The following is a 15214-nucleotide window of genomic DNA, read 5'->3' on the forward strand; positions in this document are numbered from 1 at the left end:
GGAGACTTGGGGTGTCATTTTGAAGTTGGTTAGATGGCAAGTGTTCCTGTGGTCCTGGCTGGTGGCCGCCACCAAGTGGTGTCCTGATCCAGGCCACCAAAGGCCACACACCCTGGAGCCTCCTCAAACCTTAGCTCTTTCCACGTGGCAGATGAGAAAGATGAGGCTCCAAGCACCCTGCCTAGGACCCACCTGGATCAACCCTCCCCCGTGGGCGGGTGTGGCTCGGCGTGCCATCGGGGAGCGCCTGGGGGGCCGGCGAGGTTCTGGGCGAATGAAGGGAGGGGCAGAGGCGCAGGGCCGGGGGCAGAGGCTTTATTTGGCTTCGCAAGGCGCGCGGAGCCACATGGGGAAACGGAAGTTCAGAGAGGATGACAGCCTTGCCCAAGATCACCCAGGCAGCTCAGGGGGGCCAGGCCCGCTCCCCAGGCCAGGAGAAGCCGCCACCGTTCGCACCCAGGAGGAAGTGGAGGTTTGCATCGGGGCGCAGATCCCAGGGAGGTCTGGGGAAGGAGGCCTGTGGGCCTGAGAGTCGAGCCGGGAGGCAGGAACCCCCGGGGTCCGTGGACACCTCGCGGCACGGGGTGCGGGTGGGTGTGAGCGCGTCCACTTGTCAAAGGGCGCGGCCTGGGCGTGGAGGGGCGAGGGGATCCTTGCCCCGGAGCACTCGGGACCCGGCCGTGCTCCCACCGGAGCTGGGGCGGAAGGAAGAGAGCGCCCACGGAGGGGGAGACGAAGGGGCGGGAGGGGGCTGAGCGCCGGGGCTCCCAACCCAGCGCCAGGGCGAGGCGAGACCGGGGGCCGGTCCGAGGACGCGGGGGGCGCGGGCCAGGCCGGGCGAGAAGACAAGTCTCCGGGCCGGGGTCCGCGCAGGAGTCCCTCGGCCCGGCGGGAGCCCTGGGGACGCGCCGTCCGGGAGCCCTAGGGGCGCCCCTTCCGCGGCGGCGCGGGGTCCGGGCGGGGCGAGCAGGGGCGGCGCCAGGCGGCGGTGACGTGCGCGGGGGACGTGCCGCGCGAGCGACCAGAACTGAGTCGCCCCCGGCGCGGCGCCCGGCAGCGAGGCGGGCAGAAGCGCGCGGCGGCGAGCGGCGGCAGGTAGGCGCGGCCCGGATGCTTGGCGCGGGCCTCGGGCCGGGACCCTCCGCGGACCCCGGCGCTGAGTCCGCGCCCGGCGTGGTGGCAGCTCTGAGGTCCGCGCTTCCGCCCCCCTCACCCCTTACTCTCCTGGTCCTGGGGCGCCCGAGGCACAGACGAGCCCCCCACTCCAAGCAGCCCCCATCGAGGGGCCCCGGGGAACCAGCTGCACCCTTTCGTGCCCTCAGACCCGGGATGCGCGACCTCGCCTTCCCGGGCCGGCCCCGGTGCCTTTCCGTCGGGCGGCCCTCGGGGGCTGGACTGTGACCAAGACTACTGCACCCGGCTTCCGAGTTGGTCCCGGGTATAAATAGCTCGGTCTGTGGCGGGCGGCCGGGGCGCGCGGGCTATATTTGGTGGGACTGCCGCCGGGCCCGGGCCCCCTCCCCAAGGGAGTGGGAACACGTGCGCTCAGGGCGGCGGTGCTAATTGGGGGGCGGGGGGGCGGTTTCCAGCCGGCAGTCCTCTCCATCATCTCCCGCTTCTCGCTGCCGCCCGTACACTCACTAACCCATACCTGCCCTCGGGCGACGGTTTCCACCCCATAACCGGGGCAGAGAGGTGGGGGCCCCCTCCGGATCAGGCTGGACCCCTGGCTTTGCTTCACCCGCTTCTCAGACCCCTAGCCCATGGGAAAACCAGCTGGGGCCTCAAGAGCCTCAATTTATTTATCTGAAAAGTGGGTTGATAACTCACCTACCTGGATGTGACTGGAAGGGAAGCAGTTAGTCTGGTGGTGGCCACTGAGGGTAGCTGGAGTCTGGTGAGGGACAAAGGGGCAGCCTAGGGGCCAGAATGCTTTTCTGTCCTAGAGGTGCTGAGCTGCACTTCCGGAGGTGCCTGGGCTGACAGGATCACACTGTGTGATGACCATGGCCAGGCTGGGTGGTCTGAGGTACAGCAGATGGCAGCCAGACCCTCTCCCATGCCACCCAGGCCTGAGGGGCTTGTCTAAAGCCAAAGAGCAAGGGTGGGTGCTGAATGGATGGGTGGGTTCCAGGGGTCCCCTGCATCATTCCGAAGGCTCCAGGGTTTGCTAGGCCAGGTGGGTGCTGGGAGGGACAGGGACAGATGCATGAGTGTGTCATGGAGGTTGGACTGGGCCCCTGGGGACAAGCAGTGATTGAGGACTGGATCCCATCGTGGGACGTCTGTCCCCAGAGGGGCCCTGAGGGCACTGGTGGCAGTGCCCAAGCAGGTGTGGAGCCTTCCTGCCCAGCAGTCTGTGGTGTGGACACACCTTGGGGTAGGCATTGGGAGCCTGGTCCCAGTGCAGGCTCTGTAACCACCCCGTGTGACCTTGGGCAGGGCCTGACACCCAGGAGGCAACACTGACTCCAACTGGACACTTCAGTTTGGAGGGGAAGCAACGAGGGGATGTTTGTGCTCCCCAGAGCAGCGGCCCGGGAGTGTGTGTGGACGGGGGCCCAGGGGGTCCCACTCATTGCCAGGCCGTGTCCCCCCTGCCAGGCCAGACTCATTCCAGGGCGGGTCCCCACAGTGACCTGGCTGGTGTGGAGGGGAAAGGCCAGTGCCATCCCCTGGATCTGAGAAGCCTAGAAGGGCGACCCCAGGGCCACAGGCTGGCCCTTCTGGGAGGTGGCAAGTGGAGAAGACGCTGCGCAGAGCGATCGATCCGTCCGTCGGAGGCGCCTCCCGATCAGGCCTGAGGCGCACCGGGCACTGGGCCGGGACGCAGGGGCGGGGCGGGAGCGCACAGGGCCTAGGGCTGCTCACGGCGTCGCCTCGGCGAGGGTAGACGTGCCGGCCTCAGTCCTCATCTGTGAAATGGGCCGCGCGGGGACGCCGGTCCCAGAGACCCGGAGTCTTCAGTCAGCGTTCCCAGCCCAAGCCGCGCCTACTCGGCCCGGCCCCTCTAGAGGGAAAGTAAAGCCAGTCCCGCCCCAGGGGAGCGTCGGGAGAGGCCGCACGGTTCCCTTCGGCGCGCGGGTCCACTGGAGCCCAGTGCGGGCGGGACTCGCTGCCCCCAGGGACCCCACGCGTGGATCGCGCGCGCCGGCCAATACGGTAGCGGACGGGAAGGGCGCCTACTCCAGGCAATACGGCGGCGGCTCCTCCCTCGGCGCGGTCACGTCCCCCACGTCCCGCGGCCAGGCGAGCGGCCGGGGTGGGGCGGGCGGAGCGTGCTCGCGTCCCACCCCCACCCCACCCCACCCCGTCTCTGCCGGGTGGGAGCCGACCCCCACCTGCCCAGCCGGAAGCGGGGCGTGGTGGGTGGAGCTCAGGGTTCTGAGCTCAGGTTCCTTCCCCGCCCAGCCTTCCTGTCCTCCGCAGCCACCTCCCTCTCTCCCACCTGCCCCCCGGCAGGCCGGGTGGGGGCGTGGTGGGAGCTGGGAGCCCCGGTGTTGGTGGGAGAGGCGTCTCCTGGCCGTGGGACTTGCTGACTCAGAGACTCCCTTGTTGGCCTTCACCTTAGGGCACTGTCTTTATGGTCGGGGGCTGCAGGGAGATGAGGAATGGGACAAGGTGGCCACGTGGACGCAGAGTGGAGGGTCCAGGCCTGGAGGAGAGGGCCTGGGGCCTGCTCCAGCCTCCACTGCCTCCTGGCCCCTCCTCATTGCCCTCGGAGTCTTCCAGGTGAGGGGGCTCTGACAGGGTAAGCCCAGAAACGTCCCCAGGGCCACTTGCTCATGGTCTACTCCTTGTCACAATGGGGGATGGTTTTGGAAGGCAGAATGACTCAGAGCGACGGGCTGGCTCTGGGGCACACTGTCCAGTCTGGCGAATGAGGCCAGTGTTTCTGCCTCGCTGGCCCCTGCAAGGAGAGGTGAGCCCACTGGGGAGCTTGTTGGGACACCAGGCATGCACTGGGGGGCTGTGGGGTCAGTGCAGGTGGGGTAGAGGGTCCAGGTCGGGCTTAGCAGGCCTGGGACAGACCCTACAACGGTGCCCACCTCCCACCTCCCCAGAAAAAATCCCAGGCACCTCCCTCCAGTCACAGTTCTGCACACAGGTGGGGGCAGTGCTGCAATGGGCACCTGGGGTCCTGCCCCCAGCCTGGGAAGAGGCCAGGTGCTCTGAGCAGTGGTGCTTTCTGTGCCCCTGGTGGGGGAGGACATCTTGGACCTGTTTGCACAACAGGGGCATTTGGGGAAGGAAGAAACGGGGAGCCCCCCCTTCTCCTGAGGGCACAGCAACCTCTTGTCCACTGCCTGCCCCTGGGCTTCAGGGGCCTCGGGGCTCAAGAGGAGCCAGGTGCTAGCCACACTGGGGCTGTTTCCTTGTTGCTCAGGCATGTCTCCAAGGCCTGGTGGTACAAGAGTCCGGGAAGGAATGTAATTGCCCCCTTCCTGCCCCGCCCACCCAGAGCTGGCCTCCAAGGACTGGAAGTCCATTAGATAACTGGCCAGCCTCCTCTGGAAGGCATACCTACTAAGCCTCTGGGACAGGCTGCAGGCTCTAGGGCCCAGGGCCACCACAGTGAACCCAGCGGCTGATGGACCACAGAGCCGAGGTGGGTGAGGGCACCACCAGTACAGAGGCCTAAGGGGGAGCATGCCAGGGTGCACTGGGGATGGCAGCGGGCCTGTGGGCTGGAGCAGAGTGGCAGAAGGGGGGCCCCAGGAGCTGGGAGTGTGAGGAGTCATACTGGGAACATGTTTGTGCAAGGTCTGCGCCAGCCCTCCAGGTGGAGATGTGGAGCTGGCAGGGCTGGGCACTGTGGACACCAAGATGGAATTCAAAGCTGGGCTGAGTGTAAGCAGAGAAGGGGGCACTGGTGAGAGGGGGTGATGCAGGAGAATGAGGTCCCGAGTCCTGACCCCAGCTGGGACTCTCACCCAGACAGCCAGTGGATCCATGAGGGAGCAGCTGCAAGGGCCCGATTTGGGAGGGCACAGTGGACCCTCAGATGTGTGGTCTGCTGAAAACGTCATTCCTAGGGAGCCCTGTGGCACACTCCTCCTCCTGCCGTCCTCTGCTCAGCTCTCAGCTGCCTGGGGTTGTGGGACCTTGACGGGACCTTCGGGGGCAGCCCCTGGAGCCTCGTCTGACCCAGAAGCAGGCACACGCACCCTACCTGGTAGATCAGCTTTCTGAGGCCCAGAGGGCGGGTTATTTCTGGGCTGGGGACGTGGTTTGCATGCCTCCCTGGGAGGGTAAATGTCACTGAAAGGCCAGCGGGTCAGCATGTAACACGGACCTGCTGGCGCTGCCTCCCCCTGCAGTGAGGGTCCCTGACAGCCCCCAAGGGGGGCCACTCCTCCCACCCTGCGTCTAGCCTGGGCAGGGGCAGGGTTTTCCTTGGAACATGAGTCAGCCTGTGCCTTGGTGGCCCTCCTCCCCGAGTGTGGAAGGGGTTGATGAGGCCGATTGGCTCTTGGAAATCCCAGCCCCTTCTTTACACCCCTTGCCCCCAAACACATGCACAGCCCTGCTGGGCAGAATCCCTCTGCCCCACACCTAGAGCCGCAGCCCCTACCTTCTTCCCTGCTTGCCCACCACCCCCCACTGGCAAACTGAAACCTTGCTGAGAAACTTCACTTTAAGGTGGGGCGAACAGGGCGGGGGTGCCATTTCAATGTGGCTGGCACCCCAGGGTAGGGGTTAGCTGGGAGAAAGCAGTGTCTGAAGAGCCTCTGGGGTTCCGGGGTAGGTGGGAGAAGTGCCCATGCTGGGCCTTGGTCCAGACGCAGAGGATGGGCCCCTCCCCACGTGAGCCTCACATGGCAGCCACTTGCCCAGAACACAGGTCCCAGAACACGCTGTACCCTCCTGGCCTCTGAGCCTTGGCACCCACCGCCGTCTCCTCACCCTCTGAGATGCTAGTTCAGGGGACACCCCATGTCTCACAGGCAGCCAGCGTCTGTCTCCTGGGGACCTTGGGAGCCTCCAGGGAGGGCCCAGCCACAGCAGGCAGCGGACAAGCAGAGAACGGAGCCTCGAAGGCTGGGGCTCCGCCTGTGAGCGCCAGGCATGGCTGGCACAGCAGGGAGACCTCAGAGAGAGGCCCTGTTTGTTTTGTGACCTTGGTATAATACAGAGTTGGCCTGTTTCTAATTGTTGGTTCCAGACACACTCCCCTCCTTGGCCTTTGCACATCCCACTTGATTTATTTTCAAAAGTGCAATAAATGTGTATGAATGAGCCCAGAACCGAAAACAAGCTGGGATTCTGAGGACAGCCAACCCCTCAGTGCCTCCATGACAGTGACCCCTGTCGTGTGTCCTGGGTCTGGGGTTCTACCTTAGAACTGTGCTTTCTACCTTATACAGTGTCAATGCATCACACTGTATTCCTAAAATATATATTTTTTAGTTTTTTGCTTTTTCTAAAGTTACCCTGCTGTGTATACCTCAGAGACCTTTTAAACTTAACAATAAGGTGGGTAGGGACATCTGCCTTGGTGCCCCTCGTGTGTTTTGGCCAAAGGATGACTTTGCCCCTTTGTCTCATCCCAGGCTCAGGCACATGGCTGCACAGTCGAGGCTGGTCTCTGGAGGAGAGACCACAAGGGTGGGACTACATGGGACCTGTGCTCAGATCCTCCAGGCACAGAGGCCCTTGTCCTCACTCTGTTCCTGTCCCAGGTCCTATGTATGCCTTAGGTGCAGAAATGGGCCACCTGGGGGGCTGTGCCAGGTCACTGGTTTGTGGACATGTTTGTAGGAGGATGGGGGCTCCCTTGGTTGGGGCACCCAGTGTACCTTTCAGCTAACTGTATCCCCTGGACGGCTGTTCAGCGTTTGGCCTCAGAGACAACCCCCGTCTTGCTCACAGAAGTCCAGGAGCCTTCCGAGCACTCGGGGCAAAGAGCAGTGGGCAGGGCCTGAAGACACTGGGGTCTAGGTACCAGGAGAGGCAAGAGCTTCTCTTGCGCTACCCAGAAGTGGCGCCTGTGGCCCTGGCCCAGCTGGGAACCAGTGCACCTCCGGCCCAGCCTAAGGAGGGGGTAGGGCCACTGTTCTGCTCCAGTGGGCTGTGTCTGCCTTGTCATCACCCTGACAGCCAGCTGGCCCCTGGGGGTCCAATCATCAAACAGTAGTGCTCACAGACAGCAGCTACTGCTTGGAATCATCTAGGAGCCCCTTTAAAAAACACCCTCGTACACACACACCTGCTGAATCCGAGCCCAAATCCCTCTTCAGATCACTGACTCAGAGCCCAGATACCCCCAGACTACTGAATCAGGGCCCAGATCCCCCTCCAGATCACTGAATTAGGGCCCAGATCCCCCCAAGACTACTGATTCAGAGCCCAGATCCCCCCCAGATCACTGAATCAGGGTCCCCCAGAGGGCACAGCACCTGTGGCCAGGACGCTCAGGCTTGTCTGGAGGCTAGGAGAGGGGTTCTCATTTTCCACATTCCTTTGCCCTCCACACTGAACCTGTGCTCAGATCGCCCAGGCACAGAGGCCCTTGTCCTCACTCCAGAGTCCTGTCCCAGCCTCTGTGTATCCTTAGATGCAGAAATGGGCCATGCAGCGGGGCTGTGCCAGGTCAAGGAGGAACTGAGGAAAAGGGGCAGGGGGTGGAGCAGGACAGATTATGAAACCCGAGTGGGCGGGCTGGTGGGCCGATAGGAAGGGGGCTGTCAGGCATCACCAGGCTTGCCTGCACCAGGCTCTCCGAGTCAGGAAGTCCTCAGGCATCAGCGCAGGTGGAGTCTTTACACCACAGAGTTGGCAGATGCTATACACCGGGGCTTTTTCTTCCCCCAGAGAGCTGGTTTACAGCGCACCGCCGGTGGGCAGAGACCCGTGCTTCTGTGGGCAGCGGAGCAGGCTGGACTGAACAAGCCCCAGGTCTCAGGACTGTCCTCCCTTCCCCACACCTGCATCGGGAGGCAGACTCTCTCCTTGGAACAGCTTCTATCTGGTGAGGTGGGGGGACCAGGCCCCCAGGCTGACCTCTGGGATCACGGCATTTCCAGAGCTAGCCTCAGTTGGAGGGTGGGGGTGAAGAAGGAAGGGGAGGGAAGGGTCTCCAGCTGGAAGTCTAGCCCCGTGTTCCGTGTTACTGTGCCTCAGATGAGCTAAGTTCCTGGGGTTTAAAAGAGGGAAGTCAACCCTGGGCTGCTGCGGGGTTTGGGGCTGGCATTGGGTGCAGCCAGCTCCCTCCTCGCCTTGACAGCCCTGGCAGCCTGGGGCCAGAATGGTTTGCTGCAGGGGGCTGGATGGAAGCCCGCCCTTCCCTCACCAGAGGGTTAGACTCCAGCAGCAGGCAGGCGCCTTCCACCTGGGCTTGGCCCTAGTGCCCGCCTGCCCAGGGGGCTCTCCTCCCCAAGGCCCGTCCTCCCCACTTGCCTCCTCAGTTGTACTGCTGTCCGCTCCCTGGTCTGGCTGCCCCCCACTGCCCCTACTCCGTCCATGGCACAGCAGAGCCTCCCCCTCTTCAGATTCTCCCTAAGGGTGCAGTGGGATCAGAGTGGACAGGATCAGAGGCCCGGTTCCCCAGGGTGCAAGAGCAAGGCTGGCCACATCTAGATTTAGGTCCAAGAGACAGCACCCCCAGATTGGCCCCAGGTCCCCTCTCAGATGCAACCCGCCCGCTGAGGCCTGCTTCATCGCCTGAGGGGACGGGAAGTGCTGGCTGCCAGAACCCGCTGCAGTGGAGGCTGCTTCCCGACACAGGGGAGGGCGGGCTGCTTTCGCCACTGGGGTCTGCCCTCTTCAGGAGGTAACCTGAGACCTGACTGAGCCCAAAAAAGCCACTGCCCTTTAGAGCCAGCTGTGTGGGGGCAGGCCAGGCCTGCGCAGAGGAGGGCGGAGGGGGCTGGAGGGGAGGCTGCAGCTGGCCACCCCAGGTGGGTGAGGGCCAGAGGCAGGGCTCTCGGGTAGCACGGGCAGCCAGCTGGCCCACAGCTGGGCTCCTGCAGGGGGCTGAGGCCTGAAAAAAGGGGCGCCCAGCCCTTAGGTGCCTCTCTGTCCCTGCGCTGCTGGGTGGCCTGACAACCTAGTCAGCCTGTCTTCCTCTTTCTCAGGGACGTGCAACGAGCCCTCCTGGCCATGGGAGGGGCCGTGGTTGACGAGGGCCCGACTGGCATCAAGGCTCCGGATGGGGGCTGGGGCTGGGCCGTCCTCTTGGGCTGTTTTGTCATCACGGGCTTCTCGTACGCCTTCCCCAAGGCGGTCAGTGTCTTCTTCAAGGAGCTCATACGTGAGTTTGGGATCGGCTACAGTGACACAGCCTGGATCTCCTCCATCCTGCTGGCCATGTTGTACGGGACAGGTGAGGGACCATCATGCCCAGGGCAGGGGGTGGGGGATCACCACATGCAGTTCGGGTCAAGAGCCTCACGTGGCAAGAGGGCTGGGGTGGCCAGTGCATCCCCCTGTCTGCAGTCTAGGTCTCTGGGGGCTCCTGTAGGACCAAACTGGGCACAGGCCAAGGGTGTCTGGGACCCTGTCCAAATGGGCTCTATCTGCACACAGTAGTACACAGTCCAGATGACGAGGTTTTACAGATGGTTAGTTCTTGCTGCCTGCACAGGCCAACCAGAAAGGAGACCACTAATGGGGAACTTCCGCTGAAGCCTGCTTTGCTTGGGAAGATGGCGAGTGTGATGCTCCCTGGGCACCTGGTGTCCACGGTGCTCCTGCTGCGTCTGCTGAGCTGGGGCATGGGGTGTCGGGAGGGGAGGGCCAGCCCAGGCCCGCTGCCTGGGGCAGGTCTCTCAGTGATTGTGGGGCGAGGCTGGACTCGGCCCTGCCCCTCAGCTGCTGTCCTTCCCAGGCCCGCTCTGCAGCGTGTGTGTGAATCGCTTTGGCTGCCGGCCCGTCATGCTTGCGGGAGGCCTGCTGGCGTCCCTGGGCATGGTGTCTGCGTCCTTCTGCGGAAGCATCATCCAGCTCTACCTCACCACGGGGGTCATTACCGGTGAGTGGGAGCAGGGCGGCCCATGGTGGCTGGGTGGCAGTGACTCAGGTTGATGGAGAACAGGGCAGTATGCCCAGAGCAGGGCCTCCCAGGGGTGGGCAGCTGTGGGGTGTCCTGTCCCTCAGTCCCTTCTGTCTCTCCTGGGCGTCAGTCAGTGACAGGGACTCTGCTCTATACACACACTGGGTCTCCTCACATCGACCCCATCAGACACACACAGAACCCTTCAGGCTGGAGCCTGTGCCTGGGAAAACCAGAGGCAGGGCGGGGGGCTGGACAGGCAGGGTGACACCTAACTGCACACCCCTCCTCCAGGCTTGGGTTTGGCGCTCAACTTCCAGCCCTCCCTCATCATGCTCAACCGCTACTTTAACAAGCGGCGCCCCATGGCCAATGGGCTTGCAGCCGCAGGCAGCCCCGTGTTCCTGTGCGCCCTGTCCCCCCTGGGGCAGCTGCTGCAGGACCACTACGGCTGGCGGGGTGGCTTCCTCATCCTGGGTGGCCTGCTGCTCAACTGCTGTGTGTGCGCTGCGCTCATGAGGCCCCTGGAGGCGCCCAAGCCAGGTTCGAGGCCAGGGCCCCAGCGGCCATCCAGGCGGCTGCTGGACCTGAGTGTCTTCAGGGACCGTGGCTTTGTGATCTACGCTGTGGCCGCCTCCATCATGGTGCTGGGGCTCTTTGTGCCACCTGTGTTCGTGGTGAGCTATGCCAAGGACCTGGGCGTGCCCGACACCCAGGCTGCCTTCCTGCTCACCATCCTGGGCTTCATCGACATCTTCGCCCGGCCCACCGCTGGCTTCATCACGGGGCTCAAGAAGGTGCGGCCCTACTCTGTCTACCTCTTCAGCTTTGCCATGTTCTTCAACGGCTTCACCGACCTCACGGGATCCACAGCCAGTGACTACGGTGGCCTGGTGGTCTTCTGCATCTTCTTTGGCATTTCCTACGGCATGGTGGGGGCCCTGCAGTTTGAAGTGCTCATGGCCATCGTGGGCACCCACAAATTCTCCAGTGCCATTGGTCTTGTGCTCCTGCTGGAGGCTGTGGCCGTGCTCATTGGGCCCCCGTCGGGAGGTGAGTGCTGTTGCAGAGCTGGGGCTTGCTACTTCATAGCATAGATCAGCAGGTGTCAGAAGCAAGTGCAAATCTGGGGGGGTCGGGGGGAGGTGTTGCCCCTGGCCCTGGGGACAAGTGGTGGCCTGGGGCAGAGTTGTGGTGCCGCCCCTTTGGGGTGAGGCAAGAGCCAGCTATTGTCATGTTGGACTTTCGCCTTTCTTTTTGAAGGCTGAGCAAGCACTGGAGTGGAATTTAAAATGGTGGGACTAGGGAAGCAGCCTGGCCCAAGCCCCAAGCCAAGCCTCTTTACCTGGGTTTGGGTCTCTCCAGCTGACCCTGTAGCCGCCCCCACAGAACCCCATGAGCACCTGGGCTGCACCTTGGCCCTCTGGCTCCTCTCCCTGACAGAAGGGTCCAGGGGGCAGGGGTGGGGAGGTGCCCAAACCCTCACTGTCTCAGGGTGCTGGGGTCCTTCACGGGCCTACGGCAATGGGCAATGGGGCTGGATCCCCCCAGGTGCCTTGGACGAGGCCCCCACCCCGAGACTCTGCCACCTGTACCCACGAGGATCCAAACCTTCCTCAAAGTCACTCTGGTTTAAGCCTCTGGGTCTGCGCTGCCAGAGGGTGGGGGAGGGCCAGGCCAGAACTCTGCCTCAAGGTCCCTGGGCTGTCCCTGGTAGTGCACTGCCAAGCAGGCAGCCAGTGACTGTGGAGGACGCGTTACCCACGCCCAGACACCACGGGGCATGGGGGAGATTCAGTGGAAGCCTCTGGCCAGAGCTGACGCTGTTCCCTCTGCAGGCAAGCTCCTGGATGCAACGCACGTCTACCAGTACGTGTTCCTCCTGGCAGGGGCCGAGGTGGTGACCTCCTCCTTCGTGCTGGTGTTGGGCAACTTCTTCTGCATCGGTAGGAGGCCCAAGGCGGCTGCGGAGGAGGAGGAGCACCACAAGCCCCCCCCAGACGCAGACGTAAGAGTGGACTCACGGGAGGTGGAACACTTCCTGAAGGCAGAGCCTGAGAAAAATGGGGAGGTCGTTCACACCCCGGAAACAAGCGTTTGAGCCGAGGAGGCCAGCAGGGGTGCAGGGAACTGGATGGAGACTGTCAATGCTCATATTTATTTCACAAACAGGACTAGCTTGGGCAGGGCTGTCGGTGGGGCGCTGGCTGCCTGGGCAGCTGACCATCACCTGATCAATGTTTTTCGGGGGAGGTGGCAGGGTGGGAACTGTGTCATTCCAAAGCAGATCTGTGATGAAGCCAAGCCATGAGGTTACAAACCGTCTGTACCAGGAACCCAGCCTGCTGACCCCAGAGCAGCCCAGGGCCCACCTGGACTCAAGGACCTAGAAACCCCCACTTCAGAGACAACATTACTTTAATCAGGGGCAGGGCTGGGACAGCTGGCGGGGTGGGCACTGCCAAGTCGGCCCTCCCCGCGCCCGTCCTGCCCTGCTCTCCCATGTGATGCCCCAGCCGACCCCTCTCTGAGCCTCTAGGGGACACGGCCTCCCTCTCTTCACTTCTGGAAGGTCTGAAATAAACCTGCGTATGGGAGGAGACTCTCGGAAGGAATGTCTGCCAGGAGGTGCAGGGGTTTTGTTCTCCGTGGGGATAGTGATCTGATCATTCACCCCGAATCTCACTTTCTCAACAACCTGGTTATTTTTACATAGTGGTTCTGGTCCTCATCAGCCCTGTCAGCTTTCTAAGCACTGCTGGGCTAGACCCTGCCTTGCTGGACCCCAGAGAGCTCAGAGCATTCACAAAGGGCCCTGGTGCCGGCAGGGGAGGTCACTGTGCTGCAAGGATGCGGCCCCTGCTGGGAGCCCCTACAAGGTGTGTGCACTAAGCTGAGACATACTTGTGATTTTTGTTCATTAGTGTGTGTGTTTAAACAAAATGATCTTCCTGGTTTCCATCTATTCAGCCCTCAGTTGGCTGATAGTGGCCCTACATGGTCAGCACCCAGGGCTGGTATTTGCTCCCGTCCTCCTGGTCCAGCCCCACTTGGCCTCGCCCCGGGTACCTCACACCCACCTGCCCTTGTGGCCAGCAGTGGCCTGCGTGGCTGGGAGCCCGGTCAGAGGCCGCTGGGGCCGCCTCAGTAGGTGGTGCGTCGCGGGCGCTGGGGACGGCAGCGGGCACCTTGGCGGGCCGCATGCAGCCGGAGAGATGCCACGTCCCTGCTCCTCTGCAATGAAAAGCAAGGGAGAGCTCACGTCTCCGGCCCAGCTACGGAGACATGGCCGTGAGGGAGCTGCAGCTCCCCCTCCTCCACCCAGCCATCAGGCTCTGCAGGGAAGCCAGGCTCCTGCAGCTCAGGCGCAGTCCCTTGGCTCTGGGCACCCGCCCCATTGCCCCTTCTGGTCTTTCCGTCCCCTCTGCCAGGAGATGGGGCTATGGGTGGTGCTGGTAGTCACAAGGATCAAGATGAAGCCCTGCGTGTGCTTTCCTGGCCCTGTGTAAGGCGGTAAGGTGGGCCAGTCTGGGCCGCCAAGCCCTCAGGCCAGCCCCTGGGCGAAGCTGAGGCCGGGGCACCTCCTTTGTCAGCTCTCAAAGGGTTGGCCCCAAATGTGTTCTCTGCAACTGCCTACCTGAGCCCGAGACTGGGAGGGAAAGGGAGGTGGAGGGTAGCCTGCCCACGCACCTCTCCCCAGCGGCCCCCCATCCCTCAGGGCCTGCTGGGGCTGTTCACACCGGCTTTGCTGGTCATGTGGAGTTATCCCAGGCTCCCTGGAAAGGGCCCAGTACCCTCCACTGGCATCTCCCCTCACTCTCATCCTAAGCTGCCTCAGCCCCTGCCAGCCAGGAGCAACAGGAAGTGGGTGTTCCCTCCTGTCCCCACACCTGCACCCAAACCAGCGATCCCCCAGTCATATTCTGGGGACACTATTAAGTGCTTTTGAGATGGTCAACATGTTGAGGTTCCTCTGCTTGGACTGGGACCCCACAGTTGGACCGAGGCTGGAGTCCCTGCACTCCAGGGTGGGCAAGAGCTCCACCACCCTCTCTGGGCCTCAGGAACATGGGCCCATCTGTCCCTTAGCCGGCACCTTGGTGGAGATGCTAGATGGACCCAAGGCCACCCCTGGCCCTGCCAGTAGCAACAACATCAGCTGGTTACATCATCCAGGGGCTCTACCCAGACTGGGGATTGGGGGTAGAGGGTGAGCAGATGATATTGTCAGCCTAGGTTTCTGGTTCCAAATATTTCCAGCTGTGCCCAAGACATGGAGACAGAGAACTTCCTGTCTTCAGGAAGGTGTGGCCACCAAGGGCCCTAAGAGGAGTTGAGGAGAGCAGTCAGTACTCTAGGGGACCAGGTGACCATGGACAGGGCTGCCCCTCACCCTCCAGACATCCCTGCCAAAGGAGACTCATACCCAGCATCCTATGAAGACTCCCTCACCACCACTGACGCAGACACTATGCTGAGGCCACTCTCAGTGGGTCCCTCGGCCCCTCCCTTCCTCAGAGGGTGCACACATCACTCTAAATCAGAGGCAAGGGGTACACGAGCAAGGGCCAGAGCTGGGGGAACCTGCCACACACACACACACACACACGTAATGGTGTATGCAGAAGAACACCTGGGAAATGCATGGAGGGCCCACGCTGGGGGAGCCTGGGGACAGGACCAGAAAGGGCCTGCCAGGCAGGCAGACCCTGCCATTCTGTGGCTGCCCGAGGGGCCTGCTGGTGACACTCCAGGGAGCAGCTGCTGAGACCTGCAAGGCCCACTCATGGGGTTTCCTGAGGGACTGCCCAGTTCTTCCCAGCACCTAAACTGTATCCTCAAGGACACAGAACATAGCGGACACTCCCCTGTAACCTCAAACACACCTTTACAAGTAGGATGGCGCCAAAGACAGGCACTACTTTCAGAGGTCACACCAGAAGGAGGCAGGAGCAGGACAGCAAGACAGGTCCCCTCCTCCAACACAGGGGTTCCAGGAGGGGTTCCAAGCACCCCTCTGTGGGGGTGAAGCCTAGGGGAGGGTGGGAGGTGGAGGCCAGGCCAGGACCCAGAGCACACTCATCCTGAGCAGTGAGCCTGTGACCCCAGTAAGGAAGACAGAGGTGGTGAGTGCTCTCCTAGCACCAAGGGGCCAGAGAACAGGATGGGCTGGCTCTGAGCAGAAGGCGTTGGGGGTCACCCTCTTGGTCTCAGTGGCAA

At 62.9% G+C, this 15214-nt stretch overlaps 2 protein-coding genes across 10 annotated transcripts in view; one reads left to right on the forward strand and one right to left on the reverse strand.

Annotated features, from left to right (window-relative positions):
* The first annotated feature begins 333 nt into the window (after positions 1 to 333).
* SLC16A3 (solute carrier family 16 member 3) lies at positions 334 to 12613 on the forward strand. 7 transcript variants are annotated; one of them, XM_014864821.3, is made up of 6 exons: positions 334 to 472; positions 7816 to 7972; positions 9078 to 9325; positions 9830 to 9973; positions 10289 to 11047; positions 11833 to 12613. In XM_014864821.3, exons 3-6 carry the CDS (start codon positions 9103 to 9105, stop codon positions 12093 to 12095), a joined length of 1389 nt encoding a protein of 462 aa, XP_014720307.3. In that variant the 5' UTR covers positions 334 to 472; positions 7816 to 7972; positions 9078 to 9102; the 3' UTR covers positions 12096 to 12613. The 7 variants fall into 7 exon arrangements, with proteins under 7 accessions (XP_014720307.3, XP_014720299.3, XP_014720289.3 ...); XM_014864813.3 differs by lacking the exon at positions 334 to 472 and adding an exon at positions 969 to 1095; XM_014864803.3 differs by lacking the exon at positions 334 to 472 and adding an exon at positions 3524 to 3732.
* Positions 12614 to 12885: 272 nt separating this feature from the next.
* Positions 12886 to 15214, reverse strand: part of CSNK1D (casein kinase 1 delta) — a 37219-nt gene continuing 34890 nt past the window's right edge. For 2 of the 3 annotated variants that reach the window (XM_044744255.2, XM_044744256.2), the window contains exon 9: positions 12886 to 13228. In XM_044744255.2, the coding sequence (XP_044600190.1) occupies positions 13139 to 13228 (90 nt within the window). In that variant the 3' untranslated portion in view covers positions 12886 to 13138. The remainder of the gene's footprint in view (positions 13229 to 15214) is intronic. The other variant, XM_044744264.2, reaches the window with a different exon arrangement.

This window comes from Equus asinus, chromosome 13 (genome assembly GCF_041296235.1).
Source record: "Equus asinus isolate D_3611 breed Donkey chromosome 13, EquAss-T2T_v2, whole genome shotgun sequence".
Lineage (NCBI taxonomy): Eukaryota > Metazoa > Chordata > Mammalia > Perissodactyla > Equidae > Equus > Equus asinus.

Coding starts and splice junctions, on each gene's coding strand:
- SLC16A3 (XM_014864803.3), top strand. CDS start 3,612: ATGGGACAAGGTGGCCACGTGGACGCAGAGTGGAGGGTCCAGGCCTGG. Junction 3,733..7,815: donor TTGCCCTCGGAGTCTTCCAG/GTGAGGGGGCTC, acceptor TTCTTCCCCCAG/AGAGCTGGTTTACAGCGCAC. Junction 9,974..10,288: donor CACCACGGGGGTCATTACCG/GTGAGTGGGAGC, acceptor CCCCTCCTCCAG/GCTTGGGTTTGGCGCTCAAC.